Source organism: Prionailurus bengalensis, unplaced genomic scaffold (genome assembly GCF_016509475.1).
Source record: "Prionailurus bengalensis isolate Pbe53 unplaced genomic scaffold, Fcat_Pben_1.1_paternal_pri Un_scaffold_66, whole genome shotgun sequence".
Classification (NCBI taxonomy): domain Eukaryota; kingdom Metazoa; phylum Chordata; class Mammalia; order Carnivora; family Felidae; genus Prionailurus; species Prionailurus bengalensis.
In genome coordinates this window covers 49,777-72,522 of record NW_025091166.1, presented here as the reverse complement: position 1 = coordinate 72,522, position 22,746 = coordinate 49,777, and the positions used below count along the sequence as shown (strand labels likewise).

Genomic DNA, 22,746 nt, shown 5'->3' with positions numbered 1-22,746 from the left:
TATGGCTACTCCAGCTTTCTTTTGGCTTCCAGTAGCATGATAAATAGTTCTCCATCCCCTCACTCTCAATCTAAAGGTGTCCTCAGGGCTAAAATGAGTCTCTTGTAGACAGCAAATAGATGGGTCTTGTTTTTTTATCCATTCTGATACCCTATGTCTTTTGGTTAGCGCATTTGGTCCATTTACATTCCGTGTTATTATAGAAAGATACGGGTTTAGAGTCCTTATGATGTCTGTATGTGTACAGTGTAGCCCCCACAAAAAGGGCTTCTGTGTTGGTGCACCCGAATCATCTGCAGAGACACAACCACCCACCCTTGTTGAGCCCTTTTGTGACTCTGCACCATTGTGGTCGCCAGGCTCTGGCTGCTGTGCTCCTCGGAGACGGGGGTGGAGGCACAGCTGAGAAGAGTGTATCTGGACGAGTGAAGGGGTTAGGAGGAAATGTCGCTTACTTGTGCACCGTGGTTCCGGAAAGGCCTTTTCCGGAGAGGTCGCTCGGGAGCTGAGGCTGACCGAGCACTCTCCCAGCAGTCTGACTCCGAGGCCAAAGGCCGGGGTCAAGGAGGAGCTTGGCTTTGTTGTGAGCGATGGAAGCGGAAGCGGAGCCAGGTGAGGCACCAGGCAGCTGGTGTTGGGACAGAACCTACCCCGTAAGGAGTTGGGTTTTCAGAAAAGGGCCTGGGGTCGTTGTGTCCTCAGGGGGAAGGACTGGCATGATGTTGTTGAATTTTTTGAAAGCTGGTGCTGGTTCTGTGTGGATAGTGGGTTGGGGGAGGAGACAAGAATGGATGCAGTGTAGACGTCATTGGGTAGAGTGGCTCCTTCTAATGTGTGGGTTGAGCGCTAAGATTCGTGCTTTAGGCAACAGGTACAAGCCCCTCACATCACCCATCTCATAAAGCACAGGACAGTGTGCGTCTTTATATCCTATACAGAACTACGTAATGTTTAAAAGCAGCGTGTGTAATATTTACGTGTGTGGGTACAAGGCGTACACTAAAGTATTCACCTGTTCTGGAGTGCGTGGCAGGCACGGTACTAGGTGCTGAACACTATGTGCTGCAGTTACCTCGCCCAGAGACGTATGCGGTTTTACGGAGAGTAATAGAACGGCATGGGAGTGTGTGGTTCGGTGGAATGGGGGAACGTGTGCACAGTGCGGCTGCAGGGTGGCCGTTTTGTCCCATGGGTCGGTGTGGGTCAGACTCGGGGAGGCGGTTTTCCTTGGGAGGTTCGGCTGCCCTGTGTTCTCCTTCATGCACCCCACTCTGTCTCCCGGACGTCTTTCCAAGCACCTCGTAGTGAAGGTCCATCTGGGCGGACTGTGGGCTCTTTGAGTTCCACACGGGCCACCACCCTCCTCCCCACACCTGTGCCTCCTCCTGGGAACAGAGCAGCTTGCTCCCTGGTCCGGTGGTCAGAAGCCAGGGAGATGGCTTTGCCTCTTTCCTGCTCTTCCCTCTCCCTGCTGGTCCGTGGGTCCTGTGGCGTGGAGCTTGCCTGTCTCAGAGGCCATCTGTGAGGTTTCTGGAGATCTGTACCCTGTCATCACTCGGGTGGACTCGGGGAGGGGCCGAGTCCTGCGGTCTTCCCTGCGCCGGCCCCACTCACCTCGCAGCTGCTTGGCTGTGGGGCGGGGGGCGCCTCCTGCTGTGCAGAGATGCTGGCGTTCTGCCCCATCCGTGTACAATACGCCTCTCTCTCTGAGAAGACGGCCTTTCTTTCTGAATCTGTGTCCTGCCTGCTGGCACTTAGTGCTGGGTGTTCCTGAGCAACTTGGTCACTAACTCCTTTGGGGAAACACGTATGCCTTGTGTACAAGGACCGTCTAAACTTCTCCTTTTCTGCTCCTAGGTTGCTCAGTGAGTTAAGCGGCTGACTTTGGCCCCGTCATGAACTTTTTCTTGGCGAGGGAACCCCCGAGACGGGCTCTGAGCTGACAGCCCAGAGCCTGGAGTCTGCTTTCAATTCCTTGTCTCCCTCTCACTCTGCCCGTCCCCTGCTGCTCTCCGTCTCTAAGGAATAAAGAATGACATTACAAAATTAAAACAGAAAATCTATTTCTATTTTCCTCTTTTCTGTTGTTCACAAAGGTCGTGCTTGCTTCGTTCTTCCCCAAGGATGAGTAGAGCTGTCCGTAGAACAACTTGGTGTTCGGGGTTCCACCCTGCCCACAATTGAAAATCCATGTATAAGGTTTGGTCCCCAGAACACTTAACTGTTCAAACTCTCCTGTTGTCCAGTAACCTGAGTAGAGAGAAAAACAGTGCATTAGCACCTGTATCTTGTATGTGTCATATACTATATTCTTCGAGTCAAGTAAGCTAGAGAAACAGTTTTACGTCACAGGGAAATAGGTGCACAGCTCTGCGCTGTATTGATCCCTAAGTTTATTCTCCATCTGTTTCTAGAATGAATTGTCTATCAGAACCCACATCAGTGCTGGCTCAGGTGACACACTACGCTGTTGTTACGTGTATCCTTAGCACTGTGCATCAGAAATGGGAGGAATTGGAAAGATTCCTGTGTATTTACGGATGTAACAATTCATGCATTACCAATGAAGGGTGAATGCTTCATGATGGCCTGGTGTACTCAGTACGATTGCTTCGCCATGGCCTAGGAGATACACGGGTGAATGCATGGTTACAAAGCTTTTCTAGCCTGCAGTTTTACAGCCATATTCCTAATACAGTCTGGACACATTGTTACATTACAAAAACAGCCTGTGATAGTAGGCTGAGAGGCATTTTCTCTGGGCGGGGACCGAGAGAGACCTGCCAGAAGGAAATGTCATTTTTTGAAAGCCAGGTTATGGAACAACACGTTATTCGTTTTATGTCAGATCTTACTGCCCTTATGCCCGTGTGAGGATAGGCTGTCCAAGTGCACACAAGTCTCCACACGATGTTCCTCCTGATGAACGCTTAGGTGGTGGTGACACACATGCGTCCCGGGCGGCCTGGCTGCATGCTCCCTCGATTTTCACGCACAGACGTGTGCATGGCAGGCGAAGTGGTTCACTGAGCACCTTGGTGAGGATTTGCTGTCTGGAAAGTGGGGGTGGGTCCTCACAAATGTGCTGATATGCAGACCTGCATGGGGTGGGGGGGACCCGCTAGATGGGGCAGTCTTGGGCCTTGGGGCCTGGCGGTATGGGGGTGGAGGCGGGCACTGTCTGTGCAGCTTTCCACAAGGGCCTCTCTGTTCCTGGCCAATGTTTCCATAGACGGCTGGCTGGCTTTTGTCCCAGCGCCCTTGTCATGGAAGGGTCCGTGTGGGAAAGGAGCCGAGACTCTGCCGGATCACTCCTGGTGGCAGCGTGCTTTCCAGCGATGCTGCTTCCATGCCACCTTCCTCGCCCTCCGTCTGCTTCGCCAGATCTCCTGTCTCTGCTGTCTTCTTCTGTGACCTCCTCTGGGCTTTTCTCTGTGCTCGTGACCTTCTGTAGGATACGCATTTTGAATCCCTGCATCCCCCAACTCTTTTTCTTTTTCTTTTTTTTCTTTTTGCCATATGCACAGTCTCAGTCATGAGTTTCCTGATTGGCTGTGTCATAGGTCCTGGAAATCACGCACGTCGTATGGACAGTCATCTCTAGCAGGGATTTCTTGATTGTGTTGGGCTTGATGGTTTCCCCAGAGTTTTTTGTAACGTCCCTTGGCATCTTCCTGACTTTCATAATGTTCCCTCTGTGGCGGTTCTCTTTGGCAGCATTGACTGTCCTTCTTGTAACGTGCCTGTGTCATGAGCCTCACAAGTCCTCGTGGCCCCTGGTCCGCAGGCTGACTTAGACCCGCTGCGCTCCGGAGCGAGTGAGCCACCAAGACACGTTTGGTGGTGACCCGTGGGGTTCTGGGTGGCCAGGACATTGTCCGATGTCAGAAGAACTTTAGAGGACATTCCCTTGTTCTCAGCGTACTTCCTGAGTTGAGGGACAGAGCCGGGATGGAACTGGTCCAGGGCAAGGGCTCTGGTTGTGCAGCCAGACCACTGGCCACTGGGACTTGTTGCCTTCAGGACCCTGGGGTGAGCTTCCTACACAGGGCCAGCCGCCCTGCTCACACCCCCGCCTGTATCCGCTCATTCGGTCGCTGCTTCACCCCTTCCTACCCAACATCTTGGTGCTCACTTGTCTTTCTCGTGAATAAATGTCGTTTGTGGCATTTTCCCCCCGACAGGGCACCTCCTTCTGCATGAAAAACCTGTGCAGGCAGCCATGGTCTCCTCAACTGATTTTCTTGGGTTTTCACTTTTTGTGTTGGAGTGGTTGACATGCGGTGGATGGTAGTTCCTGCTTCTCTGCAATCTTCTCTCGGGCGTCTGGGAAACTGTGTCCTTCTTCTTCGTGGTGGAAGCTGCTTCTCCTATCGTCTGGACCATTTTCAAAGCCAAACCCCTTTCTAAAATCACCAAGCTATCCTGTGCCTGCATTGAAATGTGCCAGTTTTCGCTCCTTCCCTTCCTTCTGCCTTACGTCGTGATGTCAGGTCTTCACTTGTCTTGCAGTTTGAGTTGAGTCTGCAGGTGTGCCCGTCTCACAGCAGTCCTACATCCACAGAGATGCCACATCTTCCACACGAGACACAAAGATGTCTCACAAATAGCACCAGGTTTTTGCGTGTGCTGGGGTAGCCGCAGCGAGAGCTTCGAGAATTTCCCTTTCTTTGTGCCTCCATGGTCCTCACGCTGGCCGGCTGGCAGCTGCAGCTGTGGACCTCAGGACGTGTCAGGCCATTCAGCCTTTTCTTGTCATACCATGAGTCTTCTCTGCATCGCGGGAGCACGTCCAGCATCCCTGGGGACACTTCAAATGGGTCCCAGGATGTAATTAAGGTTCATGGTATTGCCCTTAACATGGTGAAAATGATGCAGGAACCCTGAGAAATCACTTCTCCTGTGGTGCTTGATTTACTGGAGAAAGGAAGTGCTTACCAAGAGCTGAGTAGGAGATTCGTGGATTCGTGCAACACTTGAGGGGACCTCAATAGCAACAGGAGGTGGTGCACACTTCCCCCAGAGGACAGCGTCTGCTACAGCTTGTGTTATGCGGTTAGGACTTAATCCTGCGTCTCCACATTGGTTTGCCTTTCTCTTGACTGCAAATGGCACCATGTAGGTACGGTCAGTTTCTGTGTGCAAAATGATACGTTTTATCTTGTTAGAGTAGGTTTGTGTATGTTTTCGGGGAGGAAATGCTCTAATAGCCTAGTATCTGCGTATATTTCATGCACTCGTGGCCTCCCGTTTACTTACTAGTTTTGATACTTCGTAGCTGCTCAGCTCATCTGCCAGTCTTTCCAAATGTCACACATCTCCAGAAAAGTTTCCAATGTATTTATTGGAACAAAAATCCCCACATAGAAATGGGCCTGCACAGTCCTACCTCAAGGATCAGATAGGCTTCTGTGGGTTCACCTTGTCAAGTCAGATTGCAAGGAACGTGGTCAGTTCTGTGGTGACATTCCGTTGATTTGGAAAGGGTTAATTTATGAAAGAAATTGAAGTATGTCACCAGTTTGTACTTGGATTTTCTAGAATTGCTGAAATCAACAACTCTCTTTATTTGGAATGTCAGTTGTTAAGTGAACGTTTATCCCCTCGTCTGTCCTACAGAGACCAAAGCTCTGGGGCGCCTGGGTGTCTCAGGGCATTAAGCGTCTGACTCTTGGTTTCAGCTCAGGTCATGATGTCATGGTTCAGGGATTGAGCCCTGCACCGGACTCTGCGCTCGACTGACTGGAGAGTGTGCGTCCACCTCCTTGGAGCCCACCTGTAGGCCATGTCCTGGGCGGGCGCTCAGTATTGGCGGGAGAGAAGCCCCACGCGGGGTGGTGGGCCCTGGCATCACTCTCCTCAGAAACCCTTCCTCCATAATATTTCCTGCTTGCCTATGGAAAGAAGTCGTAAACTCGCCCTTTCGTCAAGAGTCCTACCATCATTTTTGAAAAGTCCATCGGGTAGGGTTGAGTCTGATTGAGCCAGGGGTTCAGGCTAAGACAGCAGCTTTTGAGGACCGTCAGCCTTTCCCCACTGCCGCTCCACAAGCCTGCTTGCCAGACGAGGCCAGAGGCTGCGGATGGGCAGGAGGCTTCTCGGCCTGTTGCTCCCGAGTCAGCAGAGTTCCTGAGTCCTAGACCTGCCAGGCACCTGAAAACGTCTGTCCCCTTGAGTGTCGGTCCCTCCGAAAATCCCCGGGACTCCTGTGGGTGGTGAGGAGGGGACTGGTGTGTGTGATGCTACTTGAGGGTGGTGGGTGCTGGGACTCTGGAGGGCCACGGAGGCCTGGTGTGCTCTGGTAAAGACCCCCTGTGTCTCTCCACTTTTGTCCCCTCTCCGACCCCAGGAGTGTGCAGCTCTCGCTGCAGAGCTCCACGCCTGCAGGGAGCAGCTAATGCAGAGAGAGGAGGAGATCGCCAACCTGAAGGCGGAGAGAAACAACACCAGGGTCAGTAGGCGCACTGCCAGCGTCTTTAAACACAGGACACCATTCATGCCCCTTGTCCACATGTCCCCGTGGAGTTGGCTGGGACCTATTGTTCTCAAACCTTGTTTGATCCGTGAGGAGGAGTAAGGCTATTTTCACACATTCGAGGGGGTGGCTCCCTACCTGGGATCTGAATTGAAAGGATTCAGACTTGGTTTTGCATTTGGTGAACTTGAGGCCCGGAATTGAAGGTGTTCTTGAAACACGGTTTTCCTTTTGTCTCTCCCGCCAGCTGCTGCTGGAACATTTGGAGTTCCTCGTCTCCAGGCACGAGAGAGCTCTTCAAAAAACAGTCATACGGCGACAGGCGAAGACTCCTGCCGGCGTGTCCAGTGAGGTGGAGGTGCTCAAGGTCCTCAACTCCATATTGGAGAAGGACAAAACCGAGGCTGAAATGGTGTGCCTAGCCACAGCGGTTCTCAATTTGTGCACATGCTGTGTGTTCTAGGCACACTTTGTGTGTTTGTGTGACTGGAGTTTCCTTTTCATCTTCTTGAATTCTTGTAAGAAGACAGGTCTGTATGGTTAAAAAGCAGTAGTTGGTGGAAATGTTGTGTGTATCGATTGGCTAGTACAGATTGCATAATGTAATTTATTTCGGGGAAGATTTGTCTCGAATGTAAAATTGAAAGGGGTTAACAAGCAAGTTTGTGAACAGGAGCATCCGTGAAAAAGCTTACCAGCATTCTGTCATGTTCTTTGAGGCGAAGGGGTCTTAGGGTAACTGTAGAGTAAGGACTAATGAAACACCTCTGTGTACCAACTCAATCCCTTTGTTTCCAGGTGAGAGAGCAGTTACGTGTGGCACTGGAGGGGTGTAGTTTCGTAGAAGAATTAGGGGCCACACGCAGAGTTCAGCTCCAGACATCATCCCAGGATTTGATTGGAGGGGGTTTCCTTTTTATCCATTGTTTTTAAAACAACACGGGGGGCCTGGGTGGCGCAGTCGGTTAAGCGTCCGACTTCAGCCAGGTCACGATCTCGCGGTCCGTGAGTTCGAGCCCCGCGTCAGGCTCTGGGCTGATGGCTCAGAGCCTGGAGCCTGTTTCCGATTCTGTGTTTCCCTCTCTCTCTGCCCCTCCCCCGTTCATGCTCTGTCTCTCTCTGTCCCCCAAAAAATAAATAAACATTGAAAAAAAAAAACAACATAGGAAGACTAGCAGTGGGGGCCCTCACATGTTGCTTCCCTTTCTGAGTGTCAAAGGTGCAGAGCCAGGTGAAAGAGCTCCTGACTACCCTGTGCATTCTCGTGGCCAAGCTGGAAGAGGACCTAGACACCTCAAGGAAAGACCTCATCCTTTCTGAAGCAAGGAACACCATATTACAAAGAGATGTCCGTGAAGTGAGTGTCAGTTGAAATGGCCACGCCATCGTCGAGCCTAACGTGGGGTGTTTGGTTCGGCCTTGCCCCGTGTGTCCTTCGTCTCCCACGGGTTTTGAACGTTTGGAGTTTGGTAGAAGTAGCAGCAGAACGGGACGTGACTCCGGGGCCTGGGCGGGCTGCCTCCCCGTCTGTGTGGTGGAATCTGTCCTCCCTGGACTCTCCCCTGCAGAGGCCTGGCAGGCAGGCGGCAGAGTGGCCTCGGGTGTGGAGTGTGGGCCACCTGAGCTTGGCCCATGCCATGCTCTCGGTCCGTTTTGGGAACACACTCGGCACGTAGGAACCAGCGTGGTGCTGCCAGGTCGTTTCCGGGGGCACGGCCTTGCGGGGGTGGCGCTGCCAGGGGCCGTCACGGCCACCTCTGCCGCCCTGCCCTCCTCCCAGGGGTTCCGTGCCCCTGGTCGTGGCGGTCAGAGTGAGCGAGGCGCAGCCCGCTGGTTCTGGTGTAAGGTCATGGAGGAGTGCGGCCGCTTCTGCACGTGTGGACGTCGATGGGAATCTGATCATTGTCACAGAAACTAGTAAGGGTAGGATGGTTTCTCTGTGCCTCCTCCTGTCACTGTGAGCTGCCCTTTGCGGACAGTCCCCGCACACCCCACCCCCAGCCCGGAAATGCCACCTCGGAACACCCTGTCAGACCCTTGAGGGTGTAAGTGCACGAGCAGTCTGTTTAGTACCCTAGTGTGGGGGAGATCGTGTCAGAATTTAAAACAAAAGTATTTGCAGAAATTATAGAACCTGTTCAGTGAAGTTGTTGTTTGGCAAAGGTGGGGAGAGACCCCTCAGCAGAGTTCAAGATGCAGAGAATTTAGGAAATCATTTCTTAGGACTCATCACTTTCACTCTTGAGACTGCTGACATAAATTGCTTAGTAAACACGGAGGGCTGGAAGAGGAATCTTTCCCGTGTTGGACAAGAAAAGCAGGGCAGGACGTTCTGGTTCCATTGGCAGTGTCAGATACCATGGGATACAATGTTGTTACAGGGTTAGGCTATAGAAGATGACTTCCAGTTATATGAAAGGTGGAGTTTGGCTTCCATTTGTTAACACTGCTGCTTCAACTCTGTGGTAATTGGATGAGATTTCATCCACCTTTTCCCCGGAAAAAGGATGGTTGTCTCATGGTGTGTGCCTCCAGAGGCAAGTCGCTGTTCTGTGGAAAGCTCAACGGTGTCCGGAGGCAACCGAGGTGATTTCCGGGAGACTTTATTATCCGTTTGTCTTTGAACACCTGGGAAAGAATAAGCCTGGGTAACTGGTCAGAATCCTGAGCAGCCTCCGCACTGTCGGTACAGAGCCTGACGCGGGGCGGGCGCCAACTCACAAAGCGACACCGGCTGAGCCACCCAGGTACCCCGAGGATGCTACTTTTCTGTTTGTTTGGAAAATGAGGATTTCGCCCGGTTTTTGTGTCTGGAGCGTGTTAATGTGTCGTACGCTAATTCTTTCCCTGTTTTCCCTCTGAAATACCTGCTGTAGGCCGTGGCCCAGAAGGAAGACATGCAAGACAGGATCACTACCCTTGAGAAGCGCTGCCTCAGGGCACAGCACAAAGCCACCTCTCTGCACGACCTCAAGGATAAACTTGAAAACGAGATCGCAAAGAAGGACTCTCTGCATCGACAGGTCGTTGGTTTCGTTGAACTTCATTCCACTTTTATTAATTACAAGTCAAGTTAAGGACCAAGTGTCAATGTCAAGGTTTTAGGATCTTAGACTCTTGTGTTGACCAGCGGGGTTACTTCAACGTCCAGGGTTTAATTCTTTCGAATTTTATGGAAGCATGTTATGGGGCTCCCCTCCTTGATTCCTTCTTTGTCTTGTCTTACATGCACGTTACTCTGTTGCCTGTTAGCACTGTTTCCAAAGGAGCAGGGAGTGGCCGGGAATGTGTAGGCAGCTGGCCATTTTGGTTAGTACCTGAGATCGGGGGGAATGGCCGGGGCAGAAGCACAGTCTGGCGTGAGGATGTGAGACCCTGTGCTTTGGGAAGCAGCACGTCTCTTCCTTGGTTGTCTCAGGTCATCCGGCATTGAACAGGAACACCACATCCAGCTTCTTGGAAACAGAGAGAGCTTTGTCTGGTGTGTTTGTCAAATGTGTCAGTCGACCCAACATGATAATCAAAGTGAAATACTAGGAAGCCATTAAAATGACATCGAGGAATGCTGTTTGAGAGCACGTAACATGTTCCAAAGCATGAGTGTAAAGGGCAGATCACGAAATACTATGTGTACAGCATGTGATTTATTTTGGAGGGTTTTAAAGCATGATACGCGGTCTGTATATACACACAGAGCTATATGCACACAGAAGATGGAAGGAGTCTGTGGGAACAAACGTTAACCTTGCAAAAACCTCACCTTGTACATGATTTTTAAAATGACTTTATATATTTTTAATGCTTATTTATTTTTGAGAAAGGGAGCCAGAGTGAGAGAGAGGGAGACACAGAATCCAAAGCAGGCTCCAGGCTCTGAGCTGTCAGCACAGAGCACGAGGCGGGGTTGACCCCATGAGCTATGAGATCATGACCTGAGCCGAAGGTGGACGCTTAACCGACTGAGCCACCTCGGCTTCCCTACAAGTCCTTTAACAAAAAATCTCGTGTCTAACTTTTCCACGTTGAAGGTTTCCACGTTTTTGGTCAAGAGGTAGAGTGTTTTTGTTGAATAATGGTACACTTCCAAAAAGAACTCAACTGGCATCAGGCATGCTCTCAGAAGCTCTGTGCTGGCTGATGTGCCCACCTCAGAATGTCCTATGTAGGGAGCCCTCGGACCCCAGTATAAATATGTTTACGAAGGGTTAGGACCTCACCCTTCTCTCGTTTACTGGTCAGGAAGAACGGGCAAGCTCCTCCAGAAGATGGGTTTTCTTTAATGTGTGGGAACTTTGTCTTTGGAAAGACTTCTTTGAAGATACTGAAGAAGAGCAAAGAGTTTGGCAAGACATGTTTTGCGTAGTGAAAGGAGGACCAAGGCCGTGGGTGACTCCTTGCAGAAAGGAAAGGTTTACTCTGAAGCACCTACCAAACTGTTGGCTTCGGTCAGAACTAACAGCAGATCTCTGCATTCAGATTTTGTTTCACTTTAATAAAAATGGAAACGGAGAGAAGACTTGCTACACTTTGATGCTTTGCCTTCATTTCCTAGACTGTGGATCAAAACCGCCAGTTGCAAGAGCGCCTGGAGGTGGCGGAGCGGAAGCTGCAGCCGACCCCGAGGAAGGCCAAGTCGCTGCCCGAGGTGGAAGCCGAGCCGGCCCAGAGGGTGGCCACCCTCTGCAAGGTGGGGCCCCCGTTTCCTTCTGGGTCCCATGGTGGGAATGTCATTTTCATGGCGGTCCGTTCTTGTATCTCATTTCTCACCGGTAACGTCGGCGTGCCAAAGTCCGCGAACCAGCTGAGATCTGTTTTCGGTGCTACTTTGTCTGAGATTGGAATGCTTTTCAAACAGCAGGCATCATCCCCAGTTTTGTTCCCTCCGGTTTTGTCTGACGTGTGCTGTTTGCCGTTGGCTGCATCTAAGACTCACTGCTTTTCAGACTTAAGTCAGCGACTCAAAGCTCAAGATAGTAGCCTTGGGCAAGAGAAGGACAGGGGTGCCTGGCCGGCTCAGTCAGTGGAGCTTGGGACTCTTGATCTCAGGGTCATGAGTCTGAGCTCCCCGTTGGGTGTAGAGCTTACCGAAGGAAAAAAAAAAAAAAACAAAGAAAGCATAGAATTTTTCCGAGAAATGAGAAAATCCTATCCTCTTTTAAACACAATCGTTTTTATTTTAAAAAATTCTTAAATGTTCATTTATTTGACACAGACAGAGAGGGCGAGCATGGGCACATACATGAGCAGGGGAGGGGCAGAAAGAAGGAGATAGAATGCCAAGTAGGCTCCATGCTATCAGTACAGAGCCTGACCCAGGGCTCGAACGCCCAAACCTTGCGTTCATGACCTGAGCTGAAGCCAAGAGTCAGAACCCGACTGACTGAGCCACCCAGACACCCCTTTAAGAAATAAATCTTTAAGGAATTCACTCGGAGGTTCCACAAATAGAGTCGAGGAACGTGCCAGACACAGTCCCTGCCCTCCCAGCTCTCACAGCCCTCACCACCCACAGAGGAAGGCAGCAGTTGAAGAGGTAGTTTCCAGACATGATGTAGTCTGTGCTGGGATCGAGTGATGCACACAGGACGAGGGAGCACATGACTGGGCAGCCAGTCCATCCTTCCGGAACCTGGGCTGAGGGAACCTGTAGCAGGGAGCCTGTCGGTGCTTCTGTGTCACCGGTTCCAGTGCAGTGAGGGTCCCAGTGGGAAGGGGGGTGGGTTCGTCACGGGATAATGGCCCTCAAGGCTGCCATCAAGTCGGGCAGGCGGCATTGGGCGCCCACAGGCCCAGGCTCCAACAGAGCCTCTCCTCCTTTGTGATCTGCATGCCAAGTCTCTGTTTCTTTTCTCGCCTGTCCTGTCTCCTGTCCCTGGTCAGCCGTGTAGCCCGACCCTTTGTCTTTGGACACTGTGCTGCTGAGGAAGCTAAGTTGTTGGAAGTAACTTCCCAGCTTAGGAAGGCAGCACGCCTGTTTGCTCTTTCCGCTTGCTGCTGAGTGGACAGGGGTGTCTCCCGGGGGACGAGGCACCGTCCAAGGATCCGGGACCCGGGGTGGGGATGAGACCGTTGCCTACCCCCGGTCACCAGCAAGGAAGCCCAGTGTTTCCCACTGGCACGCATGAGGCCTGTAGGGACTGTGAGCAGGCAGAAGGCCGCTCACAGCATGTCGTGCGTAGGCACAGTGTGTGGTGTGGGGCAGCCAGCTCTTCTGACCCCGCTGTCGCCCACAGGCCGAGCAGAGGCGTGGCAACATGGAAGAAAGGCTGCGCCAGATGGAGGCCCAGCTGGAGGAAAAGAACCAAGAACTGCAGCGGGTACGTGTCCGGGCGGAGCAGCCGCGCACCTGGCAGTGATTGAGGATGAGGCGCAGGCTGGGGGTGTGGGGGTAGGGAGTGGTCCCTTGTTTCCCACTTCTCCCCACGTGGACGCCAGGCCCCTTCTCGATCCCATCAGGGGTACAGTGCACTCTTGTGCAAGTTGGATGTTAGTGAACACTCCTAGCCTGTGGACAATGTTCTCTGGACGCTGGGGCCCCGTAGGCAGTGCCGCCTAGGGGTGGAGGCACCCGCACAGCCCACCGTGCCCACCAGCTCATTAGCAGCTACTCACGGTTGACGCGGGACCTCGTGGGTGTCCCTTGGCCAAAGCGGAGGTACTGGCCTGGGGTAGGGCAGCCTAGAGGAGGGGTCTCCTTCCTTAGGACATGACACTGAGGTCCTGAAATCAGGTCACGGGCCTGACCTTGGTCCCCACATCCTGAATTTCTACTTGAGATGTAAAGGCACAGGTCGGGGTAGATGTTCCTAAGAAGAGGAATAGCGTCATCGAGCCTTGACGAAAGGGAGGCCCCTGTCCCTTGAATCCCCTGAGATTTTTCCCTGCGGGAGCTGGTCGGACGTCAACATGAAACACCCAGGAGACAGAGCAGGCAGCAGCCTCCCCAACTTGGGACGTCCATCCAAGGCCATCAGGTTTTGTTTTCACCAGAAAACTCAAAACACTCACCCTTAACTTACACCAGAAACTCGTGTGCTTGGCCCTCAGGGTCAGAGAATAAAACATGAGTTTCCGCGGAGTGAAGCTTCTGATGCCAGCGTGACGGCTCGGTTGGCCGACCCCAGCCCGCCATGACACATGCACACAAGCGAGCACAACCAGACGCTAGCCTCTTGGGCCGAGAATTCGACCTCACCTACTTAGAGAAGCACTTCATTGCCGTTAGGACTGTATGGTAGTTTGGAGGGACAGGTGTTGAGATAAGGATTCTATTATAACTGAGACAATTGCAAGGACACTTTTAAGCTGCTTTGCTTGAAAAATACTTGGGTGCTGATCCCTTCTTGTGGGGTGGCCAGGGTCTTTTCCAAGTGATGACCGTTGCTGCGTGTGAGGTGTGGTGGTCGTGCTTTCTGTTGCCTGCTCCCAAGGAAAGAGGTGCCAGCAGGTGTGGCTTAGAGATGAGGAAGCCCGAACTTGGAGGGACTGTCCATTGCCTAGCCTGCGGGTGTGTCCTGAGGGCTCTTCCTCCTCCCTGGGCCCCCCGACTGCAGGGCACATGTGTACCCCGTACCCCACGGCCCTGCGCCCGGCAGGAGCCCCTGAATCCTGCCGGCCTGTCCTCGCCGCTTCTGTTTTGGGTTAATTCAGGATATGCGGTAGAAACAAGTTTTTAAACCATACGATTGATGAGAGTTCTATAAAACACAGACCCGTGAACTTTGCGGTTACGTTCGGAAATTACCTGAGGTAAATACAAGTTTCCATTACAAAACGTTCAGGAGATGTGTGAATTTCACGAAAAACAGGTGAAAGTCTTTCTCACCACTGAATCTTTCCCAAAGGGGATTTTTGTTTTATCTTTGGGTTTTGTCAATGGATTCATTTCTTTCCCCCTGAGGCCAGATCCGAGCTTCTGTTTCCGCCCCGGAATATTCCTCCTCCCGTGTGTAGATCAGCTGATCCCCTTAAGAATATGCTCTCCTGCATGTACATCTGCCTCCTGAGCCCATCTGAGAGCTAATAATGAGGACATTCGTGAGGGCCCATGCGTGTTTTGTTTCCCAGAAACAAAGGGACCTGCTAAGTGATGACCCCTGGGAAGCAGGTTCCTGCGTTTCTGTGCCCCGCTAGGTCGGTGCTGGCAGTGACGCACAAGCACGCCAAAGAGTGCCGTGGGAAGGGGCAGCCGAGGATGGCGTGCGTGTGGGTCACACCGCTGGTCATTCGCACGCCTGAGCCGGTGTTCGCACTTTGGCTTGAAGCCTGCGTCTTCTCTTTCAGGTAAGGCAGAGAGAAAAACTAAAGGAAGAGACTAATCAACATCTGTCCAGCACTATTGACAAGCTCCTGTATGAATCGGACAAGCGACTTCAGCGTCATCTACAAGAGAGAATGGCTGCTGCGGAAGATAAGGTAGGACATGAGAGACAGCGGCTGAGTGCCCCCATCCTCACAGAGGAGACGCTCACGTTGTGATCCTGAGGAGCAGCGTGGAGCAGAGGCTAACAGCCACTGCAGAAAGTAGAAATGATTCTTTCACGTGGAAAAACTGCAGGCTGTTACCCACTGCCTACGTTAAGTTCCCAGTGTCCTGTCCCTGCCCGACGTATGTGTGCGGGAAGGTGCGTCTCACTGTCTAGAAGAGGAGTATGGTCTGGGGAGGGCCCGAGAGTGAGTATTTTAGGCTTTTCCTAACTGAGACGTAAGGAGTAAGCTAGCTTCATGCTAATCAAAGATGGGCACAGAAACAGCCATAGGCAGTATATAACTAAGGGGAGGGGCCGTGTGCCGATAACCCTTTGTTGAGAGGACCCGGCGGTGGCTGGATGTGGTCGGCAGGCCCTCGTTTGCCACCCCTGTGCTGGAACCTTCAGCCTGGTTCTTGTCTGGGGAGCTAATTTCTACCTCTTTTGTCCAGAACGACCGGTAGGAGTGCGCAGTTCTGTCAGGCATTTAACCAGCTGAAAACAGAGTTTCTCCTGTTCCATCTCCTGCCTTCCCTCTTTTCATCTGGGTTGCAAAGAGTCGAAGCCTGGACTCTCACACCATCATAACGGATACACTTGAGGTGTAACGGGAGGGAAGCAGTATCATAGCATCTCTGTGAGAGAAGCTCTGGTGGGGACAGTTGGATGCGGACCTGATACTACCGGTTCTGGTGACACCTGTGTCCCTGTAGATGAGCCCAGAATCTTCCCTAAGATTGGCACTTGGAGACACCAGTGAGCAATGCTAATTACACGACACACTTGTTTTGGGTAAAACCCATTATGAGGTGCGTTATTATACCCCACGTGAGATTCTACCTTGATCACTGGGGCCAGCCTTTCGGTAGAAAGTTGTATGTGAGATTGGAAGTATATGTACGAAACTTAGGTCAGGTTTCCCAAGTGACTGAGGCATCACAGACCCTAAAAGCTAGTACAAACCAGTGTACCTGCTGCAAGTAAACTTAGGAACTTGTCATACTTACAGTCAGACAGTGATCCGTGAAGAAATTGTACATGGACAAAGTATGAGTAAAGGCTGTTACTGCAGTTTCACAGACAGCATTTCACTCTGTGGTCATGTGACCCGGTTCGTTGGTATGGCCATCCGCTCCATGCCTTGTCTGTGGTGCTGCGTTATGGTAAAGAGAAACATCGGCATGCTCTAGCATGTGGAACGTTTGAAAGAATCAACAGTAAAGGACTGTGTGTACCTTTCTCAGAAGACTCTGTTAGGAGAAGTTGGCAATCTGAAAAAACAGTTATAAGAAACGCAACGTGAGAAGGTATTTCCATCTCTCAATCATTCAGTGATCGGTTGAGACTGGAAAGGAGCAGGGGACCTCTGGGGCTCACACTTCCTCCAAGGCGAGCCACCACTGTGCTTTCGAGCGGCCCCACGCTCGCAAGTCTGAATGGCACGCATGTGGCGGAGTTGGAGCCGAGCAGCCTATGGGGTTCAGATTTCTGAGTCCCTTCGGGGGTTCGCTCGAAAGCTAAAATGTTCGCGTAAACCTTTCGTTGAGTGCAGCGTAGCCCAGCAGGGAGGTAACAGGTGACACGGGTGTCATCCCAAGGGTTCTCGAGGCTGCATTTGAAAAGGTCAAACAGGGACGCCTGGGTGGCACAGTCGCTTAAGCGTCCGACTTCAGCCAGGTCACGATCTCGCAGTCTGGGAGTTCGAGCCCCACGTCGGGCTCTGGGCTGATGGCTCAGAGCCTGGAGCCTGTTTCCGATTCTGTGTCTCCCTCTGTCTCTGCTCCTCCCCCATTCATGCTCTGTCTTTCTCTGTCCCAAAAATAAATTAAAAAAAAAAAAAAAACGTTGCAATGGTCAAACAGACGGGTGATGTTTAGTTTTCATGCAGCCTGATGCAAGCAACATGTTATTGTATCATGTAAATAGTGTAGACATGAGGGAGCTACTCTACAATGTTTTTCCACATTCAGTCCTTGCAACCCACGGGGCATCTCACAGTGCCATCCCCTGTGGTTGGGACCAGCCCCATTTTGGGCGCTCAGTTAGCCACGTGCGGCGGTGTCTCCGGCCTGGGACGGCACTGCCTAGGGGCTAGTTGTGTGACCGAAGCTCCTCGTCGGTTTGCTCCCTGGTGCTGCGTGTGCAGACGTGAGGCTGGGCTGCAGAGGGTCCACGATGGAGCACGTGCCTATTGCACAGAAGGGCTATTCCCCCACCGCCCAGAAAGTCCTGCTCCTCTCTACATAATTAGGAAGAAGTCCTAGTGGCTCGGTGTTTCTCCTCTGTAACCTTGCTATGCCTGAGACCTAACTGTTCAGTAGGGTTTAGGACGTTCACTTGGTGATCTGGGTGTTTCCTGGAGGACTCTTGGAGAGAATGGTCTTGGGGTTTGTAACTGCTGAATTTACCCATCGTGGTTATGATGGTCAGCATTTCAGCACACTTGATGCTAGTAGTGTTTTCCATTTGTTCTTGAATTCTAATGAACCTACAGTGTTGTATCAGTTTCAAGTAGACAGCATACGGTTTCAACAATTGCACACGTGACTCTTTGCTCGTCACCATCACTGTGGTCACCGTGTGTCACCATACAGAGTCCTTAGGGTATCACGGACCGTATTCCCTGTACTGTGCTTTTCATCCCCGTGACGGCCTTATTTGATATCTGGATGCTGATGCCTCGTAATCACCATCATCTCTTTTGCCCACCGCCCCTACTCTCCTCTCCTCTGGCCACTACCAGTTTGTGCTCTGTGTTGAACGGACTCCTGATGCAAAGACTAGTTAACCTTGCTTGCAGTGAGTGTCCTTGTCATTTGCTGCTTTGCAGGATCACCTTCTACGGAACTTGGAAGCACTGAGGGCCATATTAAAGCGGGCAAGAGTGAGAGGCTCTTCGCTTCACCACGGGTATGACACTTCCCGGTTCACAGATCTGTTTGAGATGCGGCTGGGGGCGGCTTCCCTCTGTCACCAGTATGACGTGAACCAGCTCATGGTTCCAAAGTAGAACCGTGGGTGTGCTATGGTATGACCCGAACCGGATCAGAGTTACACACAATAACCCTGAGTGTGTTGTAGTCTGACGCGATCCATTTTCCAGGGACCGGCTAACTGATGATGGGGCGGGGCTGGGGGGGACACTGCCCTTCACCGTGCCTAACATGAACCACCTCACAAACACCTATGTTGGCACCTGCTGTGTATCTTCCAGAGGAATCCTTTGGCCGAATGGGCAGAGTGACTGGATGTAGCTCAGGGAGCCGGTAGCTTAGTAGTTGGCAAGAGGGAGAAGTACAACCTCATTCCAGAGGTTAGGTTTGGAATCTCAGGAGACCGGGAGGCATGACAGAGCTCGCAGCCATGGGAGGAGGAGTGGAAGTTAGGGCAAGTTCTGTTCGTGTTTGGGTGGGTTTCTTTGCGGCCTCCCTCCACCGAGTGTGGCAGTGATGGTGTGGGGCTAGGAGGGGTCCAGCGTGCCAGGTTCGGCCCAGCATCCCTGGAAGCTCTGGTCCCTTCCGCAACGCCAGTGGGGTCACCATGGGAGTGCACACGTGGCCATGATTGTGAAGGTCACCTTGACATTGGTGGGGTTAGCGCAGTGCTCGCAGTTTCTTATATGTTTGAAAAGACTGGAGAATGACATGTAATCGCTGTAACTCTGTTGGGACGTTGGTGAGTCGCCTGTGAGGGGGTGGATCAGCCGGCTTGTGAGCTGCGTCCTGCAGACAGTAATTGTCAGCGAGGTATTAAAAGGTTTGCTTGCTTCTTTGTAGGAAATGGGTACCATGTGAGAGTCATTCTGGTGTGACAGTGCCTCGAGTAGCTGACTAGGCCCCCTTAGGTGCAGGAAGGAGGCTCCTGCTCCAAAGGCAGGCCCACTCAGGCCTCACTGGGGTCTGTTCGGCTGCCGACGGGGGCTCTCGGGAGAGTCGAGGGTGTGCTGTGGCTGTCCTTGTTGAGCCTGCTTGTAGGAGAGAGAAGTCAGTGCAGGTAGAGTCACAAGCGGCCCTCCCTGTCCACCGAAGTACTGGTGGCACAGCGAATGTGTGTCCAGAGAGAGAAGCACCCAGGAAGATCCAGGCACAGAGCAGCCTCTTGGTTGGCTGACGGAGATCCTCGCCAGCAAGACACCAGTGTGCTGAGCGTCACCATTCCAGGGCTTGAAGACGGGTATGTGTGAGGAGGCCAAGGGAGCAAACAGTGGATGCGGTGCAGGCCACTCGAGTGCATGTTGGAGTTCTCAAGGGAAGGGGCTGTGCAGGCCCCTGGAGGGTGGCACCGTGGGGCAGTTGCCATAAGAGGGACGTCCACGCCCGTCACCCGCCTGAGGTGAGCTGGCCAAGGAGAAAGATAGAGAGGATCGCAGTGCTCCCGTGGTTGCGGAGGCATTGGCCGCGGTCACAGGTGGCCTTGTGGTCAGAAGTCTCCGGGCAGGAGACCGGCTGAGGAACAGGGTCTGTTTGAAGCCATCTCCCAAAGTGCTCTCTCGTCTGGTGGCAGAAGAGAGGCTGCTGGGAGCTGTGTCGCCGTGAGTGGTCAGAGGCCGTGGGGACGAGACTGGGAAGGCGGCAGGCAGGCTGGAAAGCTGAGCCCTCCTGGCACGACCTCATAGCCACGTCTTCTGTTTGTGTCGTCCTCTAGCAAGATGACATGGTCTGGGTTGCAGAGGAAAAGAAAGGTGTCAGACCCACTTCCACATGCAGGCGGGGCAGATGGGAGAGAGCTCTGGGATAGGACTGGGTGCAGGGTGGTGGGGTCGGGAGCCAGGGAGCCTGAGATAGGGTGTCAGAGTCAGGGGACACACGCGAACCTCAGTGGAGCCATGAACCATGCCAGGTCCCATGCGGGGTGGCGTGTGTGGCTCTCCCCGATTGGCGATGTGTCGTGGCCGCACAGCGGTGAAGCTAGACCACCTGAGCTCAGGTGAGCAGTTGTTCTGGGAATGGGGGGACCAGAGGAGGGGAAGGTGGTTGTGGCCAGCGGGCAGTCCCGACTTGGCTGTCTTAGAAGCAATCAGTACCCTGAAGCAGCACGTGTCAATGACGTTTCTTGAAAGGCTGCAGAGAAGAGCTTGAAGCACCAAAGAGGAGACGCCCTGTCGTGGTGGCTCTGTCTCCAGGCCACAAGGGGTGACGCCAGGGGCCCCCTCTCTAGTTGATGTGAATCAGATGGGCGTGTTCTGTCTCCCGAGACCATAAGGATTGGTGAAATGGAAGGCAGCCTCTCTTCTTTTCCAGAGAGCAAGGAGCCACTGGACTCCCGTGCAGGGTTCAAGTGTGGAGGGTGAGCCCGTGGCTGAGGCCGGGCACGTGCGCTGGCCGGTGCTCCTTCACAGCTGCTGCCCAGAGCTTCGTGCCCAGAGCCTTTGCTGAGGGGAGCAGCTGACAGCCCAATTAAGTGACTCCACCCTAGGGGCTCGGGGCTCCATGGAACTTTTCTGGAGACTTCTGTGGCCAAGGGGGACATTTGTCTGTTAGTCTAACTGCACAGAGGCCAGAGACGCTTTTGCCTTGGAAACACCGGGCGCATTGCCACCTCCTGTGTACGGGAGCTGCGAGGTGTGGTTCCCGAGGATCCTGCTGCGACTGCCCCTGGGGCGCCCGATAGTGGCTGGTGGAGGAAAACCTGGGGTCACCTGGCATCACAGCAAGGGCCTTGGCACACGTGGGCCGATGGCAGGTGAAGGCCAGAGGGACGTATAGGAGTGCTTTCCGGTCAGTTGGGCAGGAGGTGGTGCAGACACGCAGGACGACAGCTTGACTGGGGGCAGGCGCTGCTCCACCTCGGGGACGTCTGGGCCGCGGGGATGCGTTGCACCTGCTGGGCCCGGGAGACCCTGTCTCCACAGGGCCCGGCTAGCGGGCTTGCACTGGAGCCGGGGGCAAAGACGCCTTCCTTGGAGACCTTTTTCTCTGACCTCATTTTCCCAATGGATGGGTTCTGGCCTGGCTGACAAAGTCCACTTTTCTTTAGATAACAACCTTGGTGTGTGTGTGCGTGTTTGTTTGATTGTTTTCCTCCGTATTTCAGGCGGACGCACGTCGGCAGCATCCCAGCTTCCAGGTTCCGTCTGGCGGACAGCCCCACGGATGCCAGCAGCAGCAGCAGCAGCAGCGCGGTGTTGCGGCGCCACCGGAAAGGCCGTGTGGCCCGTCTGCGACATGAGCCTTCCAAGGCAAGGACCTCCATCCTCTGGGGGCTCTCGTGGGACCCACCTGCCTGCTCCAATGTCACCTGCCTTTTCCTCTGTCTGTGAGGCTCTTCTGGAACTAAAGGACTGATAGGCTGCTTTCTCTTTTCCCCTTCCCCCATTCTTCTTTTGCTGCCTTAGAATTTACTTTTGAGAGCTTTTGTTCTTTCTTTGTGTAAAGTAGCAATGTGGATTCAGATAGGACCTAGTGTTAAGCACAGCACAATGCAAAGTAGTAAGGGTTTGAAACGCTAACGAAGGTTAAATGAACATGTGTATTCATCCTTAAACAACAAAGAATTCACCTTTGGAGTTTAAGTACTTTTGTCCTTTGTCTCTTCAGCCGCGTATATTTTTATATATTTGTGTAAGTTTTGAGCACCTGTAGTCATGGAACAAGTTTGGTGCAGATATCGTCCCAGGCTAGGGTGCAGCACGACTGAAAAACCCAGATGAGGGGCGCCGGGTGGCTCAGTCGGTCAAGCGTCCGACTGCTGATTTCTGCTCATGTCACGATCTCTGGGTTTGTGAGATCGAGACCCGGAGCCCCGCAGCCCCGCATGGGGCTCTGCGCTGACCGCGCCTGGAGCCTGCTTGGGATTGTCTCTCTCTCCCTCTCTCTGCTCCTCCCCCACTTGAAATAAAACAAAGAAAACAATAAATAGATAAAAAGTCAGAGGAGAGGCCTGCACCCCTATGTGTGCACAGTGTAGTGAGGGGAGACCAGCAGCGAATGGGAAGTAAAAGGTGATATGTGTGTTAGTTATCTATTTCTGTTTGACAGATGATTGACAAGTCCCTAGATGGGCACCTGTGGATAGCCCCAGAGTGCAAGGGTGGCTCTCTGGGCACTGCCCAGTGTGGCAGTGGAGAGAGAGAGACAGAACTGGCAGAGACCAAGCGGTGAGCTTGGTCTCAGTGAGCCAGGTGCTCAGGGAAAGGGAGCCCGGTGGCCTGGTCGTGCTGGGTGGGGCCAGGCAAGGTGGAGGCCGAGGACCACGGTGGTCTGGTCCAGGAGCCCTTGCGCTAAAGCCCACTCGCCAGAGTTCCAGAGTCTGTGTAGACACAGTAGGGGCAGCTTTCTGGAGGACTTGAACTCTGGTTGGGAGCAGAGACGCAGTGCTAGCTGGAAGGAGACACAGGGTAAAAGTTCTGTGGTTTGTGTTTTGTCATTTTGCTGTTTTGCCCTGGAGCGTCTGTGGTCACTCGTGGCTGGCTCGTGTTGTTTCTCCTGTATCTTCATTTGTCATTAGAGAGTGGGGTTTTGCCCCAATAGGCATAAATTGTCGTTAGCGTATCACTGTATAGTACAGGAGGATACGGGTATGATCCAGATAATAATTTGTAAACGAAGTGTTTCTTCAAAAGAGATAAGGCACTGAGCATAGACGAACGGAAGCTCGATACAGACAGCACGCTTTGCGGTGCCGACACTCGTGTTCAGGACTCCAAATCTCATGGGCTTACTGAGCACAAGTACTGCCTTCTACACTGAAACTCAGGACTCCTACAACGTGAAGCCGGCACCTGCCCCTGAGCCCGTTTTTATCACGTACCTGCCCAGGACACCCTCCTGTAACCAGCACAGTGATTTGTGAGAGGTTGTCAAT

At 52.8% G+C, this 22,746-nt stretch overlaps 1 protein-coding gene across 1 annotated transcript in view; it reads left to right on the top strand.

Moving 5' to 3' along the window:
• Window positions 1-378: 378 nt before the first annotated feature.
• LOC122478449 (liprin-alpha-1-like) overlaps window positions 379-22,746 on the top strand; it is a 33,001-nt gene continuing 10,633 nt past the window's right edge. Inside the window, exons 1-10 of the mRNA XM_043572048.1 lie at window positions 379-612; window positions 6,350-6,451; window positions 6,723-6,929; window positions 7,686-7,832; window positions 9,352-9,498; window positions 11,028-11,162; window positions 12,709-12,792; window positions 14,759-14,890; window positions 17,774-17,853; window positions 20,977-21,121. Coding sequence (XP_043427983.1) covers window positions 445-612; window positions 6,350-6,451; window positions 6,723-6,929; window positions 7,686-7,832; window positions 9,352-9,498; window positions 11,028-11,162; window positions 12,709-12,792; window positions 14,759-14,890; window positions 17,774-17,853; window positions 20,977-21,121 — 1,347 coding nt within the window. The 5' untranslated portion in view covers window positions 379-444. The remainder of the gene's footprint in view (window positions 613-6,349; window positions 6,452-6,722; window positions 6,930-7,685; window positions 7,833-9,351; window positions 9,499-11,027; window positions 11,163-12,708; window positions 12,793-14,758; window positions 14,891-17,773; window positions 17,854-20,976; window positions 21,122-22,746) is intronic.